The sequence below is a fragment of the Leopardus geoffroyi genome, chromosome B2, assembly GCF_018350155.1.
Source record: "Leopardus geoffroyi isolate Oge1 chromosome B2, O.geoffroyi_Oge1_pat1.0, whole genome shotgun sequence".
NCBI lineage: Eukaryota > Metazoa > Chordata > Mammalia > Carnivora > Felidae > Leopardus > Leopardus geoffroyi.
Window position 1 is genome coordinate 101,150,739 of NC_059332.1, and position 18,966 is coordinate 101,169,704.

General features: G+C 38.0%; 1 protein-coding gene across 3 annotated transcripts in view; it reads right to left on the bottom strand.

Moving 5' to 3' along the window:
• LAMA4 (laminin subunit alpha 4) overlaps positions 1-18,966 on the bottom strand; it is a 145,960-nt gene that overhangs the window by 18,707 nt on the left and 108,287 nt on the right. For all 3 annotated transcript variants that reach the window (XM_045499326.1, XM_045499324.1, XM_045499325.1), the window contains 11 exons: positions 17,388-17,564; positions 16,596-16,741; positions 15,883-16,045; positions 14,465-14,598; positions 12,676-12,847; positions 8,066-8,197; positions 6,570-6,712; positions 4,899-5,037; positions 4,123-4,260; positions 2,355-2,488; positions 1,031-1,195 (listed from right to left, as the gene is read on the bottom strand). In XM_045499326.1, the coding sequence (XP_045355282.1) occupies positions 1,031-1,195; positions 2,355-2,488; positions 4,123-4,260; positions 4,899-5,037; positions 6,570-6,712; positions 8,066-8,197; positions 12,676-12,847; positions 14,465-14,598; positions 15,883-16,045; positions 16,596-16,741; positions 17,388-17,564 (1,643 nt within the window). The remainder of the gene's footprint in view (positions 1-1,030; positions 1,196-2,354; positions 2,489-4,122; positions 4,261-4,898; positions 5,038-6,569; positions 6,713-8,065; positions 8,198-12,675; positions 12,848-14,464; positions 14,599-15,882; positions 16,046-16,595; positions 16,742-17,387; positions 17,565-18,966) is intronic.

The following is an 18,966-nucleotide window of genomic DNA, read 5'->3' on the forward strand; positions in this document are numbered from 1 at the left end:
CCGTTAATAATAAGTATGGACATAATTGCAGCATATATATATATGTATATGTATATGTATATGTATATGTATATGTATATATATATATTATGTATATGTGTGTGTGTGTGTATATATATATATATATATATATATATATATATATATTATGCTCATCCCAGCAGGTGCCCTCCTCTATGCCCATCACCTACTTTCCTCTCTCCCCCACCCCCCAACAACCCTCAGTTTGTTCTCAGTATTTAAGAGTCTCTTATGGTTTGCCTCCTTCCCTCTCTGTAACCTTTTTTTTGCTCCCTTCCCCTCCCCCACGGTCTTCTGTTAAGTTTCTCAGGATCCACATATGAGTGAAAACATATGGCATCTGTCTTTCTCTGCCTGACTTATTTCACTCAGCACAATACTCTCCAGTTCCATCCAGGATGCCTCAACGGCCAGATTTCATTCTTTCTCATTAATTGCATCTAATATTTACAGCTTGCTGTATGCCAGGTGCTTTCTGCACACTATCTCATTTAATTGTCATAACAAGGAGGCAGGCGTTATTATTATCTGCATTTAGGTGGAGAAGAAACAAAGGCTGACTCCGCCAAGGTCATACAGAAATTTAAAGGCAAGAAACCTACACACAAACAAGCATGTCAGTTGCCCGAGCACATGAGAGCTTGTAATGACTACCCTCTACTGCTTCTCCTAAATTTCATAACTCTCAGTCTTTTTTTTTTTTTTTAACATTTATTTATTTTTTGAGAGGCAGAGAGAGACAGAGCATGAGCAGGGGAGGAACTGAGAGAGCGGGAGACACAGAATCGGAAGCAGGCTCCAGGCTCTGAGCTGCCAGCACAGAGCCCAACATGGGGCTTGAACCCATGAACCGTGAGATCATGACCTGAGCCGAAGTCGGTCGCTTAACTGACTGAGCCACCCAGGCGCCCTCATAGCTCTCAGTTTTAACAGTGTAAATACTTTCATTATTGACCTGACCTCTTTTTAATCAATCATGCAGAATTAATGAATAATAAAAATGTTATACCTGGTAAAGTAGGCATTACTTATACAGCCAGTGAAATTAGCAAACTGGGGACTGATGGGTGAGCCACCGAAGTAAAACTTCTTTTCACTTGCTTGCGTCTGTTCCACCTTCTCTTTGGGAGCGTTCTTGCTCCCAAGTCTGCTTTGATCTACTATTAGTTCATATCTGCAAAGGAAAAAGCTTCTTTAGACACTACCTGGCTACCATTTTACCTTGAGTTCCATTCCAGGTTACAGGTTTTCTTGTGAAATTGAAATAGAACATTCTGGCCAGTGAAAAGATAGCAATTTGCCAGACTCGTCATGAGGCCCAGGATAAAATAGATGAATATTTTGATATGCAGAAAAGTCTCTCTAGACCTCTAAAAACAAGAAGTTCAGATGACTAGTCATGAGCATTTTGTGTGTGTGGGGGGGTGGGAGGTGGAAAAGAGAAACATAACTCATGGTGATTATTTAATCACATCTGGGGAGACCGTTTTCATTGAAAAGCACATTGAATGGTTTTGATTGTGATTGGAAATGGACTCTAGAAAGGCTTATTAATGATTTTTTTTTTTTTTGTAATGGGCGGGCTCCACGGAAATAGATACAGAATCGCAGCTGCTACGACAAGAAATTTATTTCTTATTCTAGAAAGCTTTCTTCTTATAAAAAAGAAATTCAGTATTACACATTTAAAAACTAAAGTTAGAGCTTTCAAAATATGGCCATAAATGTAAAGTTCTTTCTTTCTCTTTCCCTTTCTTGCTTTCTTGCTTCTATTATTTTTTAATGTTTATTTATTTATTATTGAGATAGAGAGAGGCATGGACAGAGAGAGGCAGAGATAGTCGCAAGCAGGCTCTGCACTGTCAGCGTGGAGCCCAAAGTGGAGCCTGAACTCATGAACCATGAGATTGTGACCTGAGCTGAAATCAAGAGTCTGACGCTTCCCCGACTGAGCCACCCAGGCTCCCCTCAATTGTTTAATTAAAATCCAAATGAAATCAATGTTTTCTGATCTCCTTCTATGTGCAAAACACTGAAATCCATTCAGGAAGTACTATGTGTAGGTACTTCCCCCAAGAACGTCTGTAGCCTGTGGTTTCAGTGGAAAAAAAACCCTTATATTCTTGTGAAGTAATTATATAGTGGTTTATTTGGCATCTCTTGAAAATTAACAGCAACTTCCTTTTAAAAGAACATTATGTTGTTCCTTCTACCATTTTTCTTCTAGAAAAGCAATAAAATAGGCTATTATTCATAGTGGTCATTCAAGAGAATCATGCAAATAAAATAAATAAAACCGTCTGGTGGGAAGAGTACAAAGTGAGGGGCTGTACCTCGTGGGTGAGACAGAGGTAATGACGAAGTGGGACAGCCCGTCATGGTACTGCTTATCTGCCGACTGCACCTTGATCCCCTTTACATCCATGACCACAGTGCCGTTGTCCAACGAAATGGAGAACACATCTGACTGAAATTCAAGCACAGGTTTTTAAGTAGGGAGGCCAGAGATCCAGATGATGGACACGTTTTCAACTTCTACTTCGTGGTATTGCTTAAAGGAACACACGACGAGTGGGAAGTTTGTCAAATAATTTCTATGAAAACAACAGAACACTCTGTTGCTTATATCGGTGTCGTCTATAAAATCAGGCACATTTCAATGGAGAAAGGAGCCTCCTGTATCCTGAATGGAAGATTTCTGGTGTTTTGTCATGCTGAGAGTTGTCCCAGTGTTCGTTAACTCCCTAACTCAGACATTGCTATTCTGTCTTCAGTCTCCCTCTGGGAAAAGCAATACTTGAGTCTCCCTGGGGATGTAGCTAGACGACCAGGCAAGGGGTAATTTGCCAGTTTGGCTTTTTAAATGTTTTACTTTTCCTCTATAGAGGCAGAAGAGAAATAAAAAAGAGCAGAAGTTACCATTTCTTTTTCTGAATGGGCTTATTGATTGTTTAAAATATTGGCAAATTGATACTCTTGCTTCTCTTCCCTTATATGGGCATTGAAGGGACGGCCTCTACAGTTGAAGGGACGGCCTTCAACATAACTACTTTTTGCGGACAGAAAGTGTTATTTAACTAGCCATGGTAATGTGAAGCAGGTTGTGTGGGGGAGGTCCTACAAAGTGCTTTGGGATTTAAATTCAATTCAATATAAAAAAATAAGTATGAAAAGTAAAAGCTGCTTTTATAAATTATATTGTGACCTGCTCCATCAGTGTATATGTTGGTGATGATCTTTTCAGAGATAAATCACTTGGGTCGTGAGGCCACTAAACCTCTGCTTATCTTATTTTTGAAATAACTTGAGAATGTGAGCTCAAGTGTTCTATAGCCAGTCTAAGAATTTAATTTTATAAATTAAATCACATGCATAATTGTATATATACACAAAGGGTTTTTTTTTTTTTAACATTTTTTTGTGCTATGGACTCTTTTGACAGCTTGGTGATACACACAGGCCCCTTCAAAAATAACATTTTAAAATGCACCAAACAAAACATCTAGGAATACAAAGGAAACCAATTACATTGAGATACAGTTTCAAAATATTAAAACAATAAATCCGTGATATAGTAATACATGCACTTCTTTATTAAAGCATTAAATTATAAAATCTATCAGCAGATCTAATAACTACCGTAATTTAAAAGTAGCAATGGCCAAAAATGACATTTTGAGATATCTGTGAGAACTATAATGTGAAATGAAAAATACCTGTTATTTCTATTCATGATAAAGTAACACGTTCTGCAAATACTACTGTGGTTTGTTGCCAACATTTGTAATTGAAGAAAATGCTAAATTTTAGTTTGAGAAAATAAAATTTTTAAAAAATCTTAAGTTTTTCTGACCTAGGTCGATAGACGCACTGAACTTTCTCCATAAGCTCCTGAGGGGTGGCTCTATAAATCTTAGGTTCAGAACTTCTGATATGCACTGTATATAATTATAAAGTGTCTGAAATGCAGCACTCTATGCGTGTTCATGTCAGTCAAAATTAATTTGAATTGCAATTCACTTTTAACATGCATAAATAGTACCGTTAACAGACAAAACAAGCATCAGAAGGAAGTTCCTGTAGGGAAAAACAAATACTTACCCCTGAAGCATAATAAAATAGTAACCCATTTGGCTGTAACGTTCGGAAATTGAAACCTCCTTCAAAGCCATCGAAGAAAGATATTTTCTGAATGGAAGCAATGAAACTCTGTCCACTGAAATATGCCCTGCGAGATATCTGTGTGGCCAAAAAAAAGTGAATATAGGGTTTGAGATAATTATCAAGTGCTTAAAATGTCAATTTCCCACACACCAAAGTCCATGCCCATTAGTGTATATGTTGGTGATGACCTTTTCAGAGATAAATCACTTGGGTCTTGGGGTCACTAAACCTCTGCTTATTTTATTTTTGAAATAACTTTAGAAGGTGAGCTCAAGTGTTCTGTAGTCAATCAAAGAACATAGAAGTATTAATATTTTATGTTTTAACTTCTGGGTTATACTGGAATTTAGGCATGTCAACCATCCTTCTGTGTGATGGGGTTTCAGCTTCTGCACATCCTCCACCCTGAGTGAGAAAAGATGCCTACACAGCCTCTCTGGGCTTTGGAAGCCCATTGAAAACTGAAGCAAATGGACAAGTCATAGAGGAATTCCCACAAGCCTTTCTAGCTTAATGATTCTTCTTTTTGCTGGTGGCAGAAAGGAGCCCAAGATGTACCTACAATCACAGAGAAGCTGAAAAGAGCTTTTCCAGCTTTTGAGAATAAGTTTTGTGTCTGTTCATTTTTTATTATTAAAAAAGATGTGTGTGTGTGTGTGTGTGTGTGTGTGTGTGTGTGTCTATTTAATAAAAAGCTTTTGCTTGGTACTTACGAGAGAGTCTTCTGGGCATCCATAACCAACTCCCAGGGTTTCCGTCTGCTCTAATAAATTGAAATCTTTCTTTTGGAACTGGAAACCCTTCATGCATCCTCTGAAGTTGATATCTAGGGGAAGGTGTGCTTTGAGGGTCCTGAAAAAGAAAATTAGTCTTCACTGATATGATGATGATGATGATGATGATGATGATGATGGTGATGTTACCTTGCACATGTGGGATATGAAATTTGATTTTATTTATACTCACTTTAATAGCTTTCTAATTGTTCATATTCTCATGGTTTCTTCCATAAGCACATAGTAATATCTAATCTTTGTTTATAGAATGGCTTTATTCTTCATCAAGCCAATTTGTTTACCTTTTTATAATTTTCAAGATTCTTTAACTTACCTTAGCTCATTCCATATTTATAAAAATTCATTGAGATAGAAGGAAATGCTATTATTTCCCTTTTGTAGATGATTAATAGGTTGAACCATAAAAAATGGACATATTTTAGGTAAAAAATGGTCAACTCTTGGCAACTTCACATGGCTTAACCTATTAAATGAAACTAAGAAACATCAAGTTTTATTTTTGTTTTTGTTTTTGTTTTTTAATGTCACAAGAAGTAAGTTAGGATTTGAACCCAGGTATTCAGTCTTCCATTAATCCACTTGGGTCATGAACTCATCTTCTTGGCTATTTTGCAATGCAATCAGCTAAGGCTAGAGAAATGTCTTAGTGAATGTTAGGCTTTGGATTAATAGGCTAGTAAGAAATCCTTCATCGTTGAGATCAGGGATAGCATTTTGATCAACACTGTAATCCTAATACCTAACATATTATTAAATATTGAATGACTATGAAGCTAGTTTTAACCAAATTACAATGGCTTCAATGTATTTTAGATGAACACTGGCCAAACTAAGGAGTAATAGCCCTAACACATTTTGCTCCATCAAGATCACAAATAGAGGACCATACTAACTAACAGATTAGTGGATATATAATGGCAACCACAATGGTTAAAAGTCCCATGTGGCATGGCTGAAGGGGCTAAGAGGGTATCTAATTTGTAAAGGAAGCTTGAGGTTGGGGCCTTATCCCACACCAATTAGAATTTCTGGAGAGTGGTCACAAGCTAGAGTGTTCATAAAAGTTCTCCAGGTTATTCTAATGAGAACCAGCATTGAGAATGATTGGACTGGAATATTCTAAAGTTGCCTCTCAGTCTCAAGGGCGTCTGATGCTATGACTTGGTTGTAATAAGAGATAGTTAAATTTTTAAATACATGAGAATAAAATTGTAATGATACATGATTCATAAGCTTAAAAATTTCCATATCCTCAGATGCTATTTGGGAGTTCAAAGAGGTTTAAGACTAAAACAAAAGTAAAGGGACAGATGCTCTGCCTTTCTTCCTGCAGATGAGACATATTGCTTTAGACTATGTTGTAAGAGTAATACAATAATTAAAGAAACCTGTAGATCACATCTAGAAGATGTTAATTTAAGAAGGTCATGAGGGTGCATGAATGTGTGTGCATGTGCCTGTGCATGTGTATAGAAGTAGCAAGTGGGAGTGCTTTAAAAGTTTTACTAGACCTCTTCTGGATGTTGAATACTCAGCCCAGTACATTGTTAGAAACAATAACTACTTAACAAAAAACCCCCACCTTACCTGGATTGTAAAATTTCTGGGGGAGCCCCTCCAATGTATATGTCTGTAAAAGGTATTTTCATCTTTTCATTGTCCATGCTCTTGACATGTCGTCTGTCAACCACCAAAATCATTTTCTTATCATTGTGGTAAATGATTGAGATCTAGGAGGAATAATATATAGTAGGTCCTGATCATTATTTAATAATGAACTTTTTGGGGGTGCCTGGGTGGCTCAGTAGGTCAAGTGTCTGACTCTTGGTTTCGGTCAGGTCGTGATCTCATGGTTCATGGGATTGTACTGGGGCTCCACACTGATGGCATGGGGCCTGCTTAGGATTCTCTCTCTCTCCTCTCTCCATCCCTCCCCCTGCTCATGTGTGTGCTCTCTCTAAGTAAACAAATAAATAAACATTAAAAAATAATCAACTTTTGGAAGACTACTATGTTTTAGTTATTCTGATTATAACAGCTGGGACTCCATGTTCTCATGCTTGTTTGTTCACAAAATGGGGAATAGATTTTTCTTTCTTACAGATATGGAAGTCTTACTTAAATAACCAGAAATTCACATTTTCTGGAGAAAGATTTCCATATGAAGAAGAAGCTAGATCAAAAAATACTTTTGTCATGAGACCAGGTGTTGTCTTTTGCCCCTTTGAGGGGATGCAGGAAAAAACTATTAACAGCTACCTTTTGGACCCTAAAGTGTATGTTACCGGCTACCTTTTTTTTTTTTTTTTTTTTTTGTGACATCGTGAAAAGATTTAATGAATCTGCAAAAATGCTAGCCAGAGAAATAGTTTAAATATTCCTCTATCGTAAACCATCCTCATGAAAGCCATGGACTTTGAACTGAAAAGAGAAAAACCACCTCCTACTCTCTGCATTTTGGTTCAACTTAAAAGATATGTCTTTGTACATTTTACTCAATTGTAGATTCAGAGTAGTTGCTAATGAAAATAGATGAAGTATATTATCAGTATACTGTATAACTGTTTCAAGATTAAGGAGTAAGTATTCCTTGTGGGCTCTCTTTATAAGGAAATCCGTGTTAGTGTTTTCTAAGTTCTGGATAAATGGTTTACAAGGAACTTCTCTATTTGCTTACTATCTACTCTTTTTACATTTAGTAGTGCTCAAAGGATAAATTTAAAAGCGGCCTTTGCATCCACACTCTGGCATTTTCGACAAAGGTATAAAAGAATTCTATGGGGGTGCCATTGTGATCAAGACACTGAACGTTAAGAAGAGCCTTTTGGTCAATGAAGCAATTAAAATGAATCTTTCAGTGACTCTTATTAGAAACATCGATATGACAAAAACATTCACTCTTTTAAAGCAAATGTCATCCTGGAGTTGTGTGGTTGGGGCCCTTCGACGAAACAACTTTAGATGTGAAGGTGCTCGGTTCAGTTACTTTCCCACCTATGTCATTTGATCATCTGATTAGATCAATAGGTCTAAGTACAAACAAAACAAAACAAAATAAACAACACAGATTGCAAAGATTGTACCTCATGGTATTTGGCATCATTAATTTGAGCTTTCTTCAACGTGTCCTCAAGATGCACAGGGCCGTTGCTAAATCCAAAGTCATAGAACACATGTAGGTAACCGTTGCGCATTTCCAAGCTGAAGAACATACTCTGTGGAGAGAAAGAAGTTAATAAGACGTGGGCATCTGCTGTTATAAAAGTGTAGATTTAGCTGAATTTGAGAAGTAACACTAATATTTATCATTGAAACTGAAAACTAAGGAAGTCTAATGACATTCGTACCATGAAATTAAAATCACAACTCCATCCATATCAGCAGTAATGTCTCATGTTAATATGCTAAAGAGTTAATATTATACATAATTTGAAACAACCATATCCTGTTTCTTACTCGCTTTACAGATTAATGCAAATTTAAGTTTACCTTATTGACTTTTTAAAAATCTTGGAAACTTTCAGCAATTGTAACAGGCCAGCAAATGTAATTGCATTTCATTTTAAGAGAAAAATTGGTAATACTGAAAAATAATCCCAAGGTTTGCTGTAAAAAATCTTAAAACATTGTCAGCAAATACAGATATAAGAAAAAGAAGGACATTTCTGTATTATTTGGAAACATTGGATTTATGTAAACAAATATGAAATTATTACGCACTTGGGCCCTAAAAATAATTCTGTATCACTCATATAATTTACTGGTCAGGTTTTCTTGTTTTGGAAGCTTATATACAGAAGAATTGAATGGATTTGAAAAGTAAAGTATTATGGTAAAGTGTCTATTTGTCAGAAAGTGATTTCCTGAGTGGGGTTTGTATACTTCTGGGATGTGGAAAACAATCCATTGGGGGAAAGAAAGAAAATATTTCAAATTCCGTTTATGCTCATTTTAAACTCTAAAATAGAGGGAAAAAATTAACTTTTAGTATTTAATACATGGATCGATCTGGACCTTCATTTTGTCCTTTGGACAGATTTTCACGGACTTCACATGGTATGTGAGGCTTTGAGAGTAGAGATTTACACTTGAAGCCTGGCGGTGGCCCCTCACCCATTTCTTTGCTTTTAGCCTATTGCAGTTTATTGCAGGTTATGTGTGCCTTGGTACATGGATTTACATGTGAGAAGACTTAAATAATAGAATATTCACAATGGTTTTTTATGGGGATGCAGTGATGTGAAAATATTTTTGAGACACAGATGTTTGCAGATTACTTCTTGCAAATTACTAAGAATGCTGTCACGTTTAAAGAGGGTTACACGTTTTCTTTATAAAATGAATTATTCTAAATGTGTTGACCTTCATTTCTGATGACAAATGTCTTTCAGTGGTATGAAATTTACTAGTTACTTAAAAAATACTTTATCTGTAATTTCAAGGGAGGAATATTATAACAATGCATGAGAATGTGGCTTTTGGAAATGTTTGTTATTTATGAAGTTTTTATTTTAATTCCAGGGTAGTTAACAAACAGTATTATATTGTTTCAGGCATACAATATAGTGATTCAACAATTCTGTACATCACTCGGTGCTCATCACAAGCGCACTCCTTAGTCCTCATCACCCATCCTGCCACCCACCTCCTCTCTCAGTTTGTTCTTTATAGTTAAGAGTCTGTTTCCTGGTTTCTCTCTCTCTCTCTCTGTCTCTCTCTTTTTTCCTTTGCTCATTTGTTTTATTTCTTGAATTCCACATAAGAATGAGATCATATGGTATCTGTCTTTCTCTAACTTATTTTGCTTAGCATTATACTCTCTAGCTCCATCCATGTCGCTGCAAATGACAAGCCTTCATTCTTTAAGGTTGAATTTTATCCCATTGTATATATAAACCACATCTTTATCCATGCACCTCTCGATGGACACTTGGGCCACTTCCATAATCTGGCTATTGTAAATAATGCTACTATAAACATAGGGGTGCATATATCCCTGTGAATTCATGTTTTTGTATTTTTTGGGTAAATACCCAGTAGTGTGATTACTGGATCATAGGGTAGTTCTATTTTTAATTTTTTTGAGGAACCTCCATACTGTTTTCCACAGTGGCTGCACCAGCTTGCATTCCCCCCAATAGGATTCCTTTTTCTCCACATCTTTGCCAACACTTATTGTTTCTTGTGTTTTTAATTTTAGTCATTCTGATGGGTGGGAGGTGATATTTTGTAGGTTTTTTTTTTTTTTTTCTCACTGTAGTTTTGGTTTGCACTTCTCTGATGATGAGTGACATTGAGCATCTTTTCATGTGTTTTTTGGCCATCTGGATGTCATCTTTGGAGAAATGTCTATTCGTGTCTTCTGCCTGTTTTTTAATTAGATTACTTGTTTTTCAGGTGTTGAGTTGTATCAGTTCTTTACATATTTTGGATACTAACCCTTTATAAGATCTGTCGTTTGTAAATATCTTCTCCCATTCCATAGGTTGCCTTTTAGTTTTATTGATTTTTTCCTTTGTTGTGCAGAAGCTTTTTATGTTAATGTAGTCCCAATGTTTATTTTTGCTTTTATTTCCCTTGCCTCAGGAAACACATCTAGAAAAATGTTGCTATGGAGGATGTCAGAGACATTACCACTTTTGCTATCTTCTCGAATTTTTATGGTTTCAGGTCTCACATTTAGGTCATTAATCCAATTTGAGTTTATTTTTGTGTATGGTGAAAGAAAGTGGTCCAGTTTCATTCTTTTGCATGTAGCTGTCCAGTTTTCCCAACATCATTTGTTGGAGAGACTGTCTTATTCCCATTGTATATTCATTTCTCCTTTGTTGAGATTGATCGACCATATAATCGTGGGATACTATCTTGATCAATGCAGCTTTGTAATATAACTTGAAGTCTGGAATTGTGATGCCTCCAGGTTCGCTTTGCCCTTTCAAGATTGCTTTGGCTATTCAGGGTATTTTCTGGTTCCATACAAATATTAGGATTGTTTGTTCTAGTTCTGTGAAAAATGCTGTTGGTATTTTGCTAGGGATTACATTAAATATGTAGATTGCTTTGAGCAGTATAGACAGTTTAACAATATTTGTTCTTCCTATCCAGGAGCATGGAATGTCTTCCCATTTCATTATGTTGTCTTCAATTTCTTTCATAAATGTTTTACAGTTTTTAGAGCACAGGTTGTTCACCTCTTTGGTCAAGTTTATTCCTAGATATTTTATTATTTTTGATTCAATTGTAAATGAGATTGTTTTCTTAATTTCTCTTTCTGCTGCTTCATTGTTAGTGTCTAGGAATGCAACAGATTTCTGAAGAGAAAGTAACATTTTTGAAGAAAGTTGCACTCCGGAGAGATGATTTTTAAAAAACGTATTTGGAAATTTTTCTATTTTTTTGAGTTTATGTGTGTATTTTGAGAGAGAGTGAGAGAGTGCGAGTGAGGAAGGGGCAGAGAGAGAGAGAGAGAAAGAGAGAGCAAGAGAGAATATCAAGTAGGCTCCATGCTGTCAGCTCGGAGCCTGATGAGGAGCTCGATCTCATAAACTGTGAGATCATGACTGAGCCAAAATCAAGAACTGGACGCTTAATTGATTGAACCATCCAGGTGCCCCCCAAGTTTTCTGTTGTTAAGTGAATTTGTTGATGAAAACAATATGTGTACTACCTATAAAAACTCTCATATCTGCACTATTGAAATAGTTTTAGAAAGAAATTTCTAACTTGTTTACAAATCTTTCAATTAAAGATTTTAATAGTCTTAAACTCTTTGGTTTGAGTTTACAAAATGATGCAATATCTGATTAGCTAGCAAGAATTGGCATCAGGAAGGATGGAAATGTACCAGCCAAATTCAAAGACAGCTTTTGCCAATTAGTGAAGGAGATTGAAAAATGGTATCATGATTTAGTAAGCATAGCCAATGACACACATCTTATATTTTTATTTTTGAGGTATCTTGTTCAGTTTTGACATCCAATTAAACTTAGTATTGAAAAAAACTGGACTTAGGACAAGACTTTTGAGTCACTCTACCTCAAAGATTTAATGAGACTTTCAAAAATACATAAGCATATCTAATTATATTGTTTTTATTAACACTGCCATTAACAATAATATTTGTATCGTTAACAAACAGAACACAATTTTATTTTATTTCATCTTTATTTTAAAATTGTGTTTATTTTCATTCACTATTTTATCTTTAGATAAATTGTCTTTATTCCTCATTTTGAATACATATCCACAATAATATGGATTATTATTAATAATAGTCATTAATAACGTACATCATTACATACTTTCATGTATATCGTTAATAAAGAAATGCCATATATTTATAGTAAGCATGCAATTTTATTTATTTACTTTTATTGATTAAGGCATATAATGTAAAGTGAGTGCTAAACTTCTGCAGATCTTGGTGCTGATTTTCTGCAAAATCCCCCAGTTTATTAAAGGGGGCTATATTTAATATGCAACCCAAAATGTAGTGCACGGAAATGCATCTCAGGGCTGCTTTTACTGACTTCTGGCATCACTTCCCTAAAGAAAAAGAAATCCAATTTTGCTTTCTAAACTAAACCTTCAGCTTGGAGGCATGACACACTCAACCTGGGCAGGCTCCTAGGAATATACAAAGCAGAAAGTAAAGGCAATAAAGGAGAAGATAAAGGACTTTTATTTTTCTCACCCCATTGACCATCAGGAGCACGAGGCCGTTGTCAGCTGGCGTTCGAACTTCTATGTCAAAGCGAGTCACCTGACCGAACTTCCCTCTCCTTGTGATATCCCTCACCACGGCATAACTGGAGCCATCGAAGAAATAGCTGGCAGCCCGACTCTGAGTGAAGGCCAGTTTGTCTCTGAAATAAAAACGCAAGGATCAGAGGAACACGACCATTTGTATTACGCTTTTCAGGTGTGGCCCTTTGAACCCATTGCCATGACATCTTCCATGGACCTTACAGTATTTAAAAATGTGGAATTTAAGACATAAAACAGATGAACATGGGCGGGGGGAGGAGGGCAGGGGAGAAAGAGAGAGGCAAGCCAGAAAAGAGACTCTTAACTATAGAGAACAGGGGCGCCTGGGTGGCTCAGTCGGTTAAGCGGCCGACTTTGGCTCAGGTCATGATCTCGAGGTCCGTGAAGCTCGAGCCCCGCGTCGGGCTCTGTGCTGACTGCTCAGAGCCTGGAGCCTGCTTCAGATTCTGTGTCTCCCTCTCTCTCTGCTCCTCCCCCGTTCATGCTCTGTCTCTCTCTGTCTCAAAAATAAATAAACGTTAAAAAAAATTAAAAAAAAAAACTATAGAGAACAAACTGAGCATTGCTGGAGGGGAGGTGGGCAGAGGGATGGGTTAAATGGGGCATGATAGGGATTAAGGAGGGCACTTACTGTGATGAGTGCTCGATGTTGTATGTAAGTGATGAATCACTAAATTCTACACCTGAGACTGATATTACACTGTATGTTAACTAACTGGAATTTAAGTAAAAAACTTGAAAAAAATAAATGAAGTCCCGAAGTTTGCATGGGAGACATAGAGAAGTATTTACAGGTAAGTTAAATGAATCATTTTATTTTTTTTTTTTAATATTTTTAGCTTCAGGAGTAGAATTTAGTGATTCATCACTTACACGTAACACCCAGTGCTCATCACAAGTACCCTCCTTAATGCCCAACACCCATTTAGCCCATCCCCCCACCCACTATCCTCCAGCAACCCTCAATTTGTTCTCTATAGTTAAGAGTCTGTTTTCTGGTTTGCCTCCCTTTCCGTTTTTAGCTTATTTTATTTTTCTTTCCATTCCCCTATGCTCACCTGTTTTCTTTCTTTCTTTTTTAAGTTTATTTATTTTGAGAGAGAGAGAGAGAGAGAGAGAAAGAGAGTGTGTGAGTGGGGGAGGGGCAGAGAGAGGAAGAGAGTCTATCAGTGCAGAGCCTGATGCAGGGCTCAGTCTCATGAACCCTGCGATCATGACCTGAGCCTAAATCAAGAGTTGGATGTTTAATCCACTGAGCCACCCAGGTGCTCCTCATTTTGCTTAGTCTAATATACTCTAGCTCCATTCACTTTGTGGCAAATGTTAAGATCTCATTCTTTTTTATGGCTGGATCATATTCCATTATATACACATCTATAGAGGAATACATATCACATCTTTATCCTACATGAATTGTTTTCAATGGATTTCTTTTCCACCCTATGTGCTAAGACAACAGAAGTTTCTAGTGAAACTCCAGTCTCTGGAATCCTAAATCAAAGCTGCAAACAAATTGTTTAAGACTTTTCATAATTGCGCATGCTCCTCGGTGGTAGGGAAGAACTGAAATGATTTTTGCGGGCATGACTATTACGCAGTTTCAAAACTAGTTTCCCCAAAGAAAACATTGAGAACCTGGATATTGTTCCATGTTTGTCTCACTTGCTGCCCTCACGTGGCCATCAAAGGCTTTAGTACACTTAACACTTTCTTACCTGGCACAGGGCACTGACTTGGAGGGATCCATGTTATAGATGCGCTTGAAGTTGTACAAGCTGATCACATCATTATTCAAAGTGGCCAATTCCAGGCAGCCGACGAAGCCAGGCAGGTTTAAGCTTGCAGGGAGCTGTGCAAGACAAAGCAAATCAACTACCCTGTGATCATACGTCACGCAGACGATACAGAACAGGTAATGAAACAGCAGGTCAAGGGGACCAACCCACTGATAAAATATCTTCCCGTACCCGTGTCTACTCTGTGCCAATAATTTAGATAAACAGTGATTTTTCAGTTGTGCATATCTTTTTTATTTTTTTCATTTTAATTTTTTTAATGTTTATTCATTTTTGAGAGACAGAGAGAGACAGAGAGTGAGCAGGGGAGGGACAGAGAGAGAGGGAGACACGGAATCTGAAGCAGGCTCCAGGCTCTGAGCTGTCAGCACAGAGCCTGACACGGGGTTCGAACCCACGAACCGTGAGATCACGACCTAAACTGAAGTTGGACGCTCAACCGACTGAGCCACCCAGGCACCCCTCAGCTGTGCATATCTTAACAGAGACGATGGGATTTGCTGGGTATATACTACCTATCAGTCACACACTGAGCAGTAAATTCATGACCAAAATCAATTCTTACAGCAGCTCTGTGAGGTAGATATTCCCGTTCTGATACAAACAGAAGGAAAGTAATTCTTAGAGATGTTCGGTAATGTGTCTATAACTAGTATATCGTAGCCCTGGAATTGAAATCCTACATCAACTCCCTATCTGGCTGGGCCTTTGATTTTTCTTCCCTTCACCAGATCTCATATCTCCCGCCCCCCTAGTTCCATCCCTTCCCTCATCTCAAGCATTTTATTTCATGTCTATATTTGTTGAGATAACTGAGTTGAACCTGTGATCTGTGAACCTGAAGGCTAGGTACAAATCCACAAGGTACACACACTCTGTAGTAGTGGGTGGGGGTAATATTAATCATATACGCCTGTTATCAGAATGAAATGAATGTTAGCTATCTATAGTTTGAAAGGATTTGACGCTATGAAAATATGGGTAGTAGAGACCAGATTTATATAACAAATTTCTAGATCAGAATTTTACCACCCATTGAGCTAAGTTCTTTCTTAAAATATCAAGACTTCTAGGTCAGGGGGGTGGGCTAGACGGATGATGGGTATTAAGGAGGGCACTTGCTGGGAGGAGCACTGGGTGTTATACGTAAGGGATGAATCACTGACTTCTACTCCTGAGACTAATATTACACTATATGTTAACTAGAATTTAAAGAAAAACTTGAAACATCAAAAAAAAAAAAAGTATCAAGATTTACAGCCTACCCCCACTTTATGAATTTTTAAAAACAATCATTATAGATTGTTAATAACTCCAAATATAGCTGGATAGCTTACCTTGAAGTTTGGAGGCACTCCACCAACATAAAACACGGTGTCCTCGGGGTCCAGATCCAGCAAGGAGTCATCTCCTGCAAATTCTCCCTTTTTAATAAACTTTTCCTCTGCAGTGCTACTTAGACTTGGGACTGTTAAAAACACCTTTCCGTGTTTTCCTACCCTGTAAAAGAATTTCACATTTTATTAGCCAGATCGTTTGTAGAAAATATGTTGTTTTGAATATCAAAATGCTAATGTTCCCTCATGGCAGAATTGGTGATTTGATTTTGTCACATGCATATGCATTTACAGAATGTCAAAAACCAATAGAAAGAGGAAAAAAGACAAAAACTTCTAATATTGATTGCTATTTAGAAACAATGACTATTTTTTCCCTAATCTTTTGTTTTCCACACACGTTGTGTTCGTGCACGTTCGATAGATTTCTTTTTTTTTTTTTTTAATTTTTTTTTTTTAATGTTTTATTCATTTTTGAGACAGAGAGAGACAGAGCATGAACGGGTGAGGGGCAGAGAGAGAGGGAGACACAGAATCGGAAACAGGCTCCAGGCTCTGAGCCATCAGCCCAGAGCCTGACGCGGGGCTCGAACTCACGGACCGCGAGATCGTGACCTGGCTGAAGTCGGACGCTTAACCGACTGCGCCACCCAGGCGCCCCAGATTTCTTAATGAAATTTACACGTAAGCCCTGGGCTGTGGCTTCACTTTACCTTTCAATCTTGACAATGCTGAAGTAAGCAGGCCAGGAACTGACGGGTTTGGAGTCCAGGGGAATCTCCACATCCTTAGTTCCCAAATTGTAAATGTACACCAGGTTATCATTTTTGATTGCAAGACCCATGTATTCTTTTTTGGCCTGCAACATCAAGAAGTCACGTAAGTAAAATTCATATGAAGGAATATCATATTTTGTTTTCATTTCTTTAAAGGACAGTCAGCAGTTCAAATGCTTGGCCGTATACAAGGCATGTCTGGCCTGAGTTATTACAAGGTTGCTGCTAGGTTGGCCGGTGCCTCTTCCTTTCCAGCCTCCTGTGGCTACATGAGTCTGCTGCCCCCCTGTGTTTGTCCGAGGGCATCCTGGACAGGCAAGCAGGCAACTGCAGGCCTGTGGACATTTGATGCCTTCCGGGAGTGTGCTAATCGTGTCTGGTTAACCCAGGGACAAAACGCAGCCTGCCAATACCTATTGCTGTGCATCTTCGAGCAGGTGCAGCATCAAACACGGCAGGCCTCTGTGTTGGGAAAGTCTTTGAAATGCTACGTTCAGTCAGCAGTGTGGAGCTGGTAATGAAGCAGCCCCCGAAATATCCCACAGAGGGAAGGAATTCCTTGTCTTTAAATCACTACTCGAGTCTTGGCATTAGAGTGATCTCTACTTTGTGAATCACCAGAATGGGAATTCAAATTGTTTGCATAGGTAGTTTTGGTTTGAAGGCAAGAGAAGAGCACCTATCTTTCCTTTTAACTGTGTTCTCTCTTTTAAGACGTCGTGCTCTTACGTGTTTGCTTCCGAGGTACAGGATAAACCGGTCTGCAGCCCCCGCCAGTTCTGGCTGCTTCACGGGAGGAGGCTTCATGTACAGGCTCAGGGACGTGAAGGTCTTTAAGTCATCCATACTGGTTTTGGGGTGTACCTCCACTGCTGACTGGCCATCGAACATCATGGAGACTTGGATCTGGAGTTACACAATTATTCTGTTAAAAATACCCCGCAGAAATAGGCATAGCTCTCTCTCATGGTTCCCAACAGGCTTCCCTCAGCTCCTATGGGCTCTCTGAGCCCTACTCCCCTCCCGGCCCTTGTTCCCTATGTCCTCACCTTGTGGGAGAAAGGAGTTGAGGCAGATTATAATATAGTTGTTTAAATTTAAAGTGGGGTGAAGGGAAGGGAGCCGAAGAAAGTGACAAAGCAGATCCAAGGCGAGAATAAATACGACTTCCACAATGAACTACGTACTTGGTTGGGGTGAACTAAAGAGCTTGATGGGATACCTGGTCAGTTATGCTGTTCGCAAGGCCTATAAAATTAACAATTAATTGATCAGGAGAAGTATAATTAATCTTGGGTACCAACATGGCTAAGACTTTCTCCTCAGGGGCTTCATAAGAGGAACATACTTGATCACATCTGGACAGTTGGGAGGGGTCTATACCCAGATTTGAAGTCTCTCTCTTTTTTTTTTTTTTTTTTAACGTTTATTTATTTTTGAGACAGAGAGAGAGCATGAACGGGGGAGGGTCAGAGAGAGAGGGAGACACAGAATCTGAAACAGGCTCCAGGCTCTGAGCAGTCAGCACAGAGCCCGACGCAGGGCTCAAACTCACGGATCGAGAGATTGTGACCTGAGCCGAAGTCGGACACTTAACCGACTGAGCCACCCAGGTGCCCCCAGATTTGAAGTCTTAAATGGGATCTTGAAACCTGGCTCTGCCACTTACTAGCTATGTAATCACGAGCAAGTCACTTAACCTGCAGTCTCTTCAACTGTGAAGTGAGGACAAAAATTTTGCTGAATGAAATAAGATAATATCTCCAAAGTGCTTTGAGCTCCTGGCTCTATCATTATCATTCCTGTAATGATGAGTTCGTTAAGATATTTCTTATAACGATCCTCAGAAAGGCATCACAACAAAGCATAATTCAGTAGATGAAATCTACGGAGAGGCCCAATAGGAAAAGCTGAACTGGTTCAGGGTGATTTTCTGAGTATTCAGAAGTGGATGGACTTTTTATAACCATGTCATACAAATATTTCTGAATAATTAGATGTATTTATATTCATTATTTAATATTGATTTGGTTAATACTGATATTTAATATTGATTTGGTTAATACTGTAGCTATGTGCTAGTTGAATACAAATTAATCATCTTGATAAACAGTTTATGGGATTAAAATTTTTTTTGTAAAAATTGAGTCTGAGAAGGAAATACGTCTGCACAGAAATTGTCTCACTTTGAAGAGCCAACTGGGTTCCCCAAGGCATTGCCAAGCCTCTTTAGAAAATGGTTTTAGGTGATTAAGGCCCCCAACTTCTTCCCCATTTAAACAAAATTACCAGAAAGCCATCACAGAAA